Source organism: Colletotrichum godetiae, assembly GCF_030913485.1.
Source record: "Colletotrichum godetiae strain CBS 193.32 chromosome Unknown BDP55scaffold_7, whole genome shotgun sequence".
Lineage (NCBI taxonomy): Eukaryota > Fungi > Ascomycota > Sordariomycetes > Glomerellales > Glomerellaceae > Colletotrichum > Colletotrichum godetiae.
In genome coordinates this window covers 877,404-887,835 of record NW_026851255.1, presented here as the reverse complement: position 1 = coordinate 887,835, position 10,432 = coordinate 877,404, and the positions used below count along the sequence as shown (strand labels likewise).

The following is a 10,432-nucleotide window of genomic DNA, read 5'->3' as shown; positions in this document are numbered from 1 at the left end:
AACGGGAACCAACAAACACAGAGATCCCTAAACTGAACCCTTGTCTTTCCTTCTTTGACAAATCCTTGTTCCCCAATGCATGTAAGAAGCACACCAGTGCAGTGCCGCTCGCTCGCTGTTGAAGAACCAGGGGGAAAAAAAAGAGGCTTCAAAGCACAGTCTAAGCTTGAAAAGGAAAATGGTGTTACCAACCATTACTCTCCCACACACACTTACCCCATCTGCGTCATCAGGCATTTTCCAACATCGATATACCCTCGTTCAGAAATGCCAATTGTGCAACAAATCAGTTTGGCTTTCTTCAGCTTTCCCAGCCTGTCAGCCTCACTCCACACGGTGTTCATCCAATTTTGACTACTTGGTTTAATCATGGTAGGTTTTTGGTTGATTCATCATCATCAGAATCCAAAGCATGTCTGCTGCAGTCACAATGAGTCACCACTGCCAAGTAAAATGCTGTGAAAGAGGTGTATTTTCTCGAGAATCTTTTACATTTCCTTTTCCGCAACGACGTGAAAAGCAAATTAACTATCAAACGCATTCTGTCGACGCCCTGAACGTCCGTGTATGTATAGGTATCTCGGCCACTCCAAAGGTCCGTCCTTGCCAATCCTGTGCTTTCGCCCTCTACCGAGAAATAAAGTCCGCGTTTTCCGAAAATCCTTATCGCCGTCCGAGAAGAGCAGCTCCCTCGAGGGACTCAAGTCTGAAAAGGAAAAGGTATCGTCTGCAAAGGATGGAGTCATGGCCTCGATCGCGCTTGGCACCCAGGCATGCATGCCGGTCCTCATTTTCCCAATCATCACTCATCTCCAGAGAATCACAGAGCAGCTTATGCACCCATCTTCGTTGGATGGGGACCGGAATGCCCTGCAATCAATGTCGAGCTTGTGACATTGTCCAAATCGAAACCGGCTCGCCGTCCATGTCGAGAAACCCTCTCCAAAATGAAGCCATAAAATGGCCAACCAAAGCGAACCTCCACCCGTTTCGTCAATTCATGACCCCCTTCAACCGTCCTCGTAAATGCAGAAACCACACCGGTCCAAGGAAAAGCCGTCGCCCAATGCATCATCTTATGTGGAGAAAAGAAAACCGAGGAAGAAACATCAGCATCGCATCGCGATGTGAATGATCAAGCCTCAGACGGGTGTGCCTGAGGCGCCAGTGAAAATGGTCAAGGTAACGCATCGAAACCATGCTGTGCGTGTACTCGATCGAAGCGTGAAAATCCCAAAGCCATCGGTAGGCGGATATCGCTTCGTAAACCAGAATTTTGCCGCGCGTCTAGTAGCCGAAAAAAACGAAGTTGAAAGTTCGTAGTATGGACATTGACTGGTGTGCGGCTGTCGTCGTACGAAAGGGAGCCCGATAATGTACAAGTTCATTCCCCCTTTCATCATTACGGTTGGGTCCTTTTCGTTGGCGAATCAGACGTCCTCAGTGGCTTGAAGCCTGAGCACCGTTATCTGCCTATACAGTTAGTTCGCCGAGGTCATTTGTCCAAGAAATTTGATACTCACGTGAGTTATACATGCTCTGGTTCGGTTGGCCGTAGGGAGACTGAGGTTGGTAGTTGGCCGAGTACATGTGGGAGCCGTTGTACTCGGGAAGAGGCTGCTGCGCAACACCCCCAGCGGATGGGGGCGCAGGGTACTGCGAAGGCTGATATCCGATGGGCGGCAACTGGACCTGGCGGCCGGTCGCGTACGCAGATGCCGACGATGAACCGTCAGGTGCAGATTGAGGATCACCTGAACCATTCTGGGCCGCGGCCTGTGCAGCGGCCGCAGCTTGACGCTGACGTTCGTCCTCGGCCTTGCGAGCCGCTTCCTCCTCCTTCTTGCGTTGCTTCCATTCCTTGCGGATTTCCTTGAACTCTGTTGCTCAAATGTTAGCCTCCATGCAATGCGACATAATTGCCTTGGCGCGATTCTCGCAAGTTTGTCGCGGAGACTAAGCCATGTGCATGGCGCTGGGTCAAACAAGCTAAAAATCACGGCTCGCTAAATCGCGGGATGTACGACGCTAGTCCCACGTACCGCTTGGCAACGCAAACGCGACCGTGATTTTCGATAAAACCCGCAACCAGCGACCACTCAGAATTGCAATTGTGCTGCAACCACGTACCTTCGGGTGTTCTCTTTTGTCCATGAGACTGCATTGTGACGTGTGCGTTCAGATGGTTCAATGTACCGTAGGCCTTCTCGCAGCCATTCCAGCCACACTTGTACATGCGCTCGATCTCCTCATATCGTCGACGGGGTCGCTTGTGCTGCTGGGCACCGGGGATCGGGACGAAAGAGTAAACCTGGTTGCCAAACTGTTACGTCAGTACACGCTAGTTCCTTCAATGGACGAGAAATATGCGCGTGTGCCAGCCTCCGATTGTGCGTCAACGGCCGTGCTGCCAAGTTAGTTCTAGAGCCCCCTCCTCTTTGAACGGTTGCCTCACAGATTCTGCAGCGCATGGCACTGCTCGGATGAGTTGCCGTAAAAAGAGTCCCTTGGGCAGCGCGAACCTTCCCTGACGCGCTGGCACACTTGAAAAATCATCGTCTGCTAGCTTCACTTACCTGGCTGGGTCGTCCCTGGGGAGGGGCAGAGCTCGGTGTGGGCGGGAAAACGTGACTTGCGGGAGTCAGGGGACCGGCGCTGTGTTGGCCGTAGCCGGTCCAATCGGGACGGGGTTGGTAGGCGGGATGCTGGTAGGAGTGCGACATGTCTCCCGGAGGGGGACCGTAGGGAGAGTGCTGGCCGTACGCGTAGGTAGGACTCGGCGCCGCTATCGACGGATCTATGGGTACATCGTGGTCAGACTTGGCCAGAGAGACCTGATGGTTACGACCATCTTGCTGGGACAAAGACGGACTGCTTGCTTGTTGCGCCATGCCTCCGCTGCCACCGTTGTGGTTGCTAGCAGGATGGTATGATCGCTGAATGTGTTCAGGGAAGGATCCTGACCGCGCGGAAGGCGGGTAGACGCTGTACTCGGAGGTGGGCGTCGCTGAGGTAGAGTAGTTGCTTGGGCGAACCTCTTGTTGGGTCGCGTATTGCGCAGCAGATGCGTGATCTGCAGATGAACCTTCAGAACGGGTGTCGCCGCAGTTGCTTGGGTAAGGCGAAGGCAAACCTGACTGCGAGTACTCGGTAGCACTGCGTTCCATAGAGGTGCTGAGTGAGGTCAGGAGCGAGCTGATGGCAGCGGCTTCTGGGCGGGAACCTCCAAGCTGTGGCGAGCCTGAAGAGAGCAGTGATGCGTGGTTGTCAACGAACTGGTGTTGCGTTGGGACCAAGAACATGCTACAGTTCAGAGGAACGTCTTGGGTCGCAAAGAATGGCCGGAGAGTCCTTAGTTCTCAAGCCAACGGGTAGGTGGTTCGCAGGTTCGTGGTAGGCGGTTCCTTTTCTTTTCTTCCGGATGCAAGAGCGGTCGATGGGATGGCTCAAGAAGCGGTCTTTCAAGTAGCGGTAGCGAGTTGGGCTTACACTTGAAGAATGAAAAGAAGGATAATGGAAGAAGTAGTAGTAGTAGACGACTGATGCCGGGAGTGAAGTGAGACTTGAGGCGGCGCGACGATGGTGTATAAAGATGGTGGCCAAGATAGCGCGGGCCACCCAAGGGCTCGGGTTTATGGTTAAATGGGGATGTGATGACAACAAAGTCGCTAGCCACGGCCCTGAGCGAGGATCTCTCAAAGTGGCAAGGATAGCGTTGTCTTTGCCAGATCACGGAAAGGACGCCTCTTTTTTTTTCTTTCCTCTGGCTGAGAAGAGGTTGACGGTATTGCCTGGGGAGAGCGACACTAAAATAGTGCGCTAAGTAGGTAATGGCTGGGCTGGGCTCTCCGCTTGAGTTCAGGCCGAGCGAGTCCTTAGCGTCTGGATCGGAGATAGGACAGGGGTGGGCAGGTCCACGAGCTGGGTGTGTGTTTGGAACCTGGACCAAAGGCGGCGAACAGTGCCGTAGGCGTATGAGAGGGTAGGTACTCCGTACACCGAGGAGAGGGAGGAGGCCAAAGGTTGGGTGGGGTTGATGAGGAGGATGGGATGTCGAAGGGTTCCTCTTTGCGTATAGCGTAGGGTGTGCGTCTTCTTTGATCGGGGTTGGCGTGTGTCTGGATTTGGCCTGGTGTAGAGGTCGGGACCTGACTTGACGAGATGGCAGATGGGAGTCCCGAGAATGCAACTGACTCTTGTCTGATCTGGCTTGCGGGATGCAGGAGACTGTGGGATGCAGGTGCTGCAATGCAGAAGAAGAGACTGAGCGCCGTGCTGCAGTGCGGAGGGTGGTGGTGATGAGTTGGGTGATGCGTTGGTTGGTGCAGCACTCACACGCAGCAACAGCGAGAGAATCTGGTAGACTGCTAAGGTACGGAGTACAGCCAGCACAGCTTTCGACAAGCTGGGGTTGAGGTAGTGTCGGGTGAGAGGTGTGCGAATACTCCGTAGACCGGATGTACGGTAGGTAGCTAGCTGGGTGGTGGTGGGTGCTGATGCTTCGATGCTCGTGCGGTAGGGGGGCGTGGTTGACCTTGGCCTGGTACGAAAGAAAGCCCAGTACGGAAACTGGAAGGCAATGTGGGTGGGTGAGTGGGCTGGTGGGCACGAGTGGTGGCGGAGGGTGGATTCTCCTTCCTCTGGTCTTTCCGACTTTACTCGACTTGACGACGTCGACGTGTGTGAGGTACGTGCTCAGGCTGCCGCTGCCGCTGCCGAATGCTGGAAGCAAAGAGCGTGCGTGCGTATGTGCGTGCGTCTTGCGTAGTGCGGTTTTCTCGTGGTGCTAGAGGAAAGAGAAGTAGCGCGGGCGAAGCGTGTAGGTAGGTAGTGTGTTTGTGGTTGTGTGGTGAGATGAAAGAAAGAGCGAGATGAAGGAAGATGGGGTAAAATTTTTCTTGTCGAGTCTCTCTCTCTCTGTCTCTCAGATCTTCTGGCGCGTCTGGGTCTTTCTTTCTCTCTTTCTCCTTCTCGCTCAGCTCGGTGAAGCACCAGTGTGTGGGAAATGTGAAAGGGGAAGGCGAAGCTAAGGGAAGGGGGTAAGGGGGTAAACCCAATGAAGGTTTATGACGAGGGGAGTTCGATCTTAGCGCCGTTCCCGGGAGGAAGACGAATTTAATACTTGCGACGGAAGAGGGATAGGGAGAATGGGGTAAGCTTGTAGGAGAGGAAATAATGGAACGCCTGAGTGACGGGTCAGCGCGAGGGCTGATTTGCAGCAGGGTGGAGACGCGTCGACGGGCCTGTGAGTGCGGTGGGCAAGGATGGGTTGGAGAGAGAGTGGAAGGATGAAGGGTGAAGGGGGTGAAGTTGTGAAGGTGATGGATGAGGTGGAAGGGTGAAGACCCGGTACGAAGTACGGATTGACACCTCCAGGCTCAAGTTGTGGTTGCCTTTTCCCAGGTTGTTGCTCTTGCGGCTTGCGGCCTGCCCTGCCCAATTGGCAATGCTTACGGAGTACGGAGTATACTACAACACAACCCAGAGGCCAGAGCAGAGGTCCAGAGGGGCTGGCTACCTTTACTCTGTACCTTGTCCAAGTGGTAAGGTAGCTCTATCTACGGAGTGCGGAAGTATTAGGGAGGCACCTCAGACTGAGCAGTCAGGGCAGCAACAATTTTAGGATAGGAAATGGAAGATTGACGACGAGACTGGTCCGAAATGTGACTGGGCAGACGACCGAGTCCGGGGGAGTGCGAGCAGTGATTGATGATTTGGCACAAGATGGTCAAGGAAAACCACACACCCAAAAGAGGAGGAGCCGATCAAGAAATAGGAGGGGAGGGGGGAGCACTCTTTTTTTGCCCTCTCAGTCTACTTTGAACCATACTCTGGATTTCCCCGTCTCCGTAACTACTTTTCCACTCCCTTTTTCTTTTGCAAATACCCAAGTATCCGTACAGATAGAGGGAAGGAAAGGCGTGAGTGAGCCAGTGAGGAGTAGGGACTACTCAGAAGGAAGAGGAGAGTAAAAGGTACGTACCCTCCGAGGTACAGACGCAAGTAGTCGTCAGTCATGTCGTCGTCAGTCAGTCGTCGTCGTCCCTCGTCTTCGAGGTATGTGAGTTGATAGGTGACTGCGGCCGTGGAAAGATGGGAGGAGTACGCGCCCTGTGAAGGTGGGTGTGAATGAGTGACTACGGTCCCGGGGACACGGTGTAGAAGTCGGTACGTACCGACACCCCTGATACAAAAGTTTGGTGACTGAAAACGTCTTCCCAAAGTAGATAGGCGGCGGGTGACAATCTTCCATGTGCTTCCTCTCTGACTACCACAGGGCTGCTTGCGTCGGGGACCGGGGGGTGAGGTAAAAGGTGAGGGTGAGGTTCAGAGCTCGCTTTGCAGGGGTATGCATCTCGTGCCTTCCTGGGAACTTTCCTTACTGCTAAAAGCATCCTGGCTGTATCCGTACTCAGGAAGGTACCGTAGTAAAAGCGTCCCTCGGCACGTAACTACGTACTGTTGGCTTCCAATTCTTTCTGCGGTAGGGTAGGGAGAGAGCATGGAGTGCGTGCCTTCCTGCCCCTCCCCCCCTCCTCCTCATAGACATACTGGAATTGGACAGCAGAACGTACTCCGTACGCATGGGAAACACCAAGCATCTACGAAAGGTGGCTGGCCGTCATATGAGCTGGCAGATGGCAGGTGCTTCTCCGAGGCCTTTGACTGCAGTGTCTGAACATTGGTGCCGGCGCGGGCGCTGGCAACGCTACGCTACGGATACCGGGTACAGGAGATGAATAATGGTGGTGGTGGTGGTAGTAGTGAGTGATGATGATGATGATGATGATGCTGATAATGGGGGATAATGAGAGTGCCCTTCACAGCTAAACCATCTTGGGCACGCATGTCCTTTGCGCACTAAGTCACTAGCTGAGGATCCCTTAGCTTGGCGACGCCGCTTTCTGGATGCCGGGACTAGCCAAAAGTACGGTGGCTTGACTGAATGACTTGAGACCTTGGCTGTGCGTATGGCGTCGCTTCTTCTTTCACTGCTTGCTTCGCGTTTTCTTGGTCAGCACCTTGATCCTCACCCAGTTTTCTCATATCCTCATCTTCCATTGGACGACCGCTCAACTCGACCGCAACGGGTGAAACGATTGAATCAATGAAATGACCAAACTCCTTTCTTGTCTAGACTCTGGACTCTGGAGACTAGACTCCAAATGACTCTAGATTATTAGCAACAGCCTAGAGATTACTTGCCGCGTCGCGTGTCAGATTGATGTTGTTCACCCACGATTGCTCGTCCACGGGCTCGATGAAGCTGTCTGCCGTTGAACTGGCTGGAACGTGCGCCTTCCATGGACTCATTTTGCTCGTCGTCTTATTAACTTTGGTACGGAGTACTCCAATCCTCCTGGGATGCTCGCAGGTGCCGGGAAATTTGCTAATGCCCTTGGAATTCTATGCACGTAATGCTTATCGGCCATCAAAGAAGGGATGAGAAATGTTATATAATAATGATATTATCCGTATCCGACCTGGAATTGACGAGATGCCGAGCCCAGGGTGTGGCCCGTCGAAAACCGAAAACCCAAGACTTGATGCGAAAGATGCCTGACTGGGCTCCCGTGACCGATGGTTCGTAGACTGTTCCGAGGCGTCGACTTTAGGCGTTCGATTCATGTCAATGACTATCAGAATCGCACAATGGCATTCGGTGTTGTTCCCGGTTCTCAGCGCGACGGAGGCTACCCAACGTAGTTGATTAAAGGATTCCACTGGAAAAGCGCGAAAAGCTTCTTTTCTTTGCGCCCAGCTTGGTCGCTACCTAGACCTAAAGATCGGGACCCCTTCCCGAGAGCTATTGCAGCTGCCCGGTGCCGGATCCGCCGTCTTGACTCGCGAGCAGGGGTTGAGGAGAAACATACAAACAAAGAACCTAAGAGTTAGATCATGGGCAAATGCCTGGTCAGAGAGCAATGTACCAAGCGTAACGTACTGTCTTCTGTACTCCGTACTCACCGAGCACTCGAGGGCTGTTCCAGGATGCTGTGTGTGTATGGGTCGACGATGACTTATTCCGTGATGCAGCGGTTGGTGTGTGGATTTTACTGGTATTTGGATTTCCATTTCTCAATGGAGGAATGATAGTTGAGACCGCCCCTCCCCTTCCACGACGCCACACCAAATGCTTGGACAGAAGGGAACAAGATGGGTGGTGCCGGATGGTCTATTGGGGCCGAGGATAGAGAACGCATTCGGGCCTGATCCTAGTCTTTTTTAAGTATGTGAGTGCTCCGCACTCTGTACCTACGCAGTCATTACCGTATTGCTGTGCAATATTTCCTTGCACACGAAAGGGCTGGTTAATACTAGAGGCTGTGGTCGTGGTTGTGCAGTCCTGGCCAGCGAGCAAAGCCGCGTAGTGGTAGCGGACTGTCAACCGCCGCAGTTGAGGAAGCAGAAACTCAGTGAGCCACGAGAGCGTGGCAGCCAGCGAGCAGGCCCCAACCATGAGACTCGAAAGCCCTTGTTCCCTGCTCAACCTTTGGGGGTTTTGCGGTCGAGGTTCCCAGCGGATGGGAATCAAATAGCTGTGGCGGCGAAAGGGGGGTGTGGCCGGTGAAGGGCGTGGCAAGCCATCTGACTGGCTGACATGACATCCGCCCGCACTCCCAAGACATGCTGTCCACGGTACGGCACAGCCAGTCTCCAGAACACGACGACATGCCGAGCTGGATGCTGCACGACCTGCTCCAGCACCTCCGGATGCGTGGCACTCCCTCTACTGTGTAGAAGGCCAATTCCAAGGCTTGGGCATGGTCTTGGCCATGAAATCGAGCAAGGCCAAAACCTGCGCAATGCCATTGCTCCTGGAAGCATGCCTGGGCGCACAACGAGTATTCCCTCTTGTGTCTTGTATTCTCGTACAGGCAAGCGTAGGAGAAAACGGTGAGGGCATTGGCTGCGGTACACATCGAATCGACAGTCCGCAGGAGCTCCAGGATGCGTTGATCTTGATCATGCGTACAGATAGCGCCAGGAAGATAATTCGACGACGGCTGCTGAGCCTGGGTCTTGCATAGGCAACCTACACAGTACGTAGTAGAGATTAGAAAAGGGCAGCGGGTAAGGTTCTCGCTACAGAGCTTGGTAAGTGTAGGTACAGTACTAGGTAGGCACACCATACGGCACATCATACATGGATGGGGAACAAGGAGATAGAGCCAGAATAGGAGACTGACAGCCGCGTCGCGGAACGGGAGCGCGGGCTGAAATGAGCGTGCGGTTTGTCGTAGGTGTGCAAGACCGTACGGATCGACGTACCTTTGGCAGGTATGCCGCAGGCGTACTCTGTAGTCTGTACTCCGTACGGCGTGCGCAATTGGAGGTAACGTGTGCCTCGGTACCGAGCAAACAGCGCTCAAGCTGAAAGTCGAGTATCTGGTAAGAGGAGATCAGGGCAGGTCGAGGCATCAGCAAGCAAGGTCCAGGGCCGGAAGACCGCGGCCGCGGAGCTGAGAGAAGCGGCACCGTGGGTTGAAATTTTTCCTTTCCCCTGGTCGTGGACGTGGTCTTTGTGGCATTGTGGACTCTGTGGCCCTGTGGTGTGTGTGGTGTGCATTGGGGTGCCCACGGCTGGTTTGGGGTTCCCTGACATTGGGTTCTGGGAGCAGCCGCTGACGGTCTTTTGGTGCGGCGTGGCCTGCGTGGCCTGCTCGCTCGTGCTGTGGCACACCGTACCGGGAATTGAAATGCAGACAAACAGCTGAGCGCGAGGGAAATACCGACAAGTGGGACTGAGTGCCTGTGTTCGTCTACGGATACGGTCGTGGATCGTGATGAATAATCGGCGGTCCCTGTGTCTACGTGAGCTGACGAGCTGCAAAACAAAGATTCTCGAGCATCCACTTCACTCACCTCCAATGGCATCGAACATCTGGTGCAAAGTAACAGAGAATTGGAAGCCAAGAGGAAGGGCAAAAAAAAAAAAAGGACCATCTACCCCGGCGACAAGCATGTGAGGTGGGAATGTCGGATCTGGTGTGTGTTGCGGTAGGTAAGGCAGGTGGCCCGGCGGCGGCCCAGAGTGGGTATTCGCGGAGAGAGGTATATTAGTATGTGGGGCTTGTATATGAACATCTGTTCCCACCGCAAGACGCAGAGTTGCGAGGTCTCGTGAGATGCAGAGTCGCGAAAAGAGGGATATGTCGACTTCAGGTTGGTGCTTGGCTTTGCTCTTTGGACTTGGGGGGGGACTTCCACTGGAACTTGGGAACGGGGCATGGATGCTGGGGTCTGCGATGAGTGAAGGTAGGAACGCGAGATAGTGGGGTCTTTCCTTCTGCTATGGACCCAAAGTGGGTACCAAGAGCCTAGGCCCCAGAGAACAGAGATCTGCGCCATTTCTCTGCGCTAGCCTGATGAATGATGAAGTGGGTGGGAACTGGGAAGGAGTCCGTGGCCGGATCCACCTCCTTCTCTC

The 10,432-nt window shown here is 53.9% G+C and overlaps 2 protein-coding genes across 2 annotated transcripts; both read right to left on the bottom strand.

Annotated features, from left to right (window-relative positions):
* Positions 1-1,440: 1,440 nt before the first annotated feature.
* Positions 1,441-3,302, bottom strand: BDP55DRAFT_544693 (uncharacterized protein; the record flags this gene model as incomplete). The annotated part of the gene is made up of 4 exons (XM_060568503.1): positions 1,441-1,469; positions 1,524-1,880; positions 2,131-2,311; positions 2,577-3,302. 4 exons carry the CDS (start codon positions 3,300-3,302, stop codon positions 1,441-1,443), a joined length of 1,293 nt encoding a protein of 430 aa, XP_060433638.1.
* Positions 3,303-8,414: 5,112 nt separating this feature from the next.
* BDP55DRAFT_628477 (uncharacterized protein) lies at positions 8,415-9,967 on the bottom strand (the record flags this gene model as incomplete). Its single annotated transcript, XM_060571906.1, has 3 exons — positions 8,415-9,095; positions 9,274-9,806; positions 9,868-9,967. The coding sequence occupies 3 exons, from the start codon at positions 9,965-9,967 to the stop codon at positions 8,415-8,417; spliced, it is 1,314 nt and encodes a 437-aa protein (XP_060433637.1).
* Between the last annotated feature and the right edge of the window lie 465 nt (positions 9,968-10,432).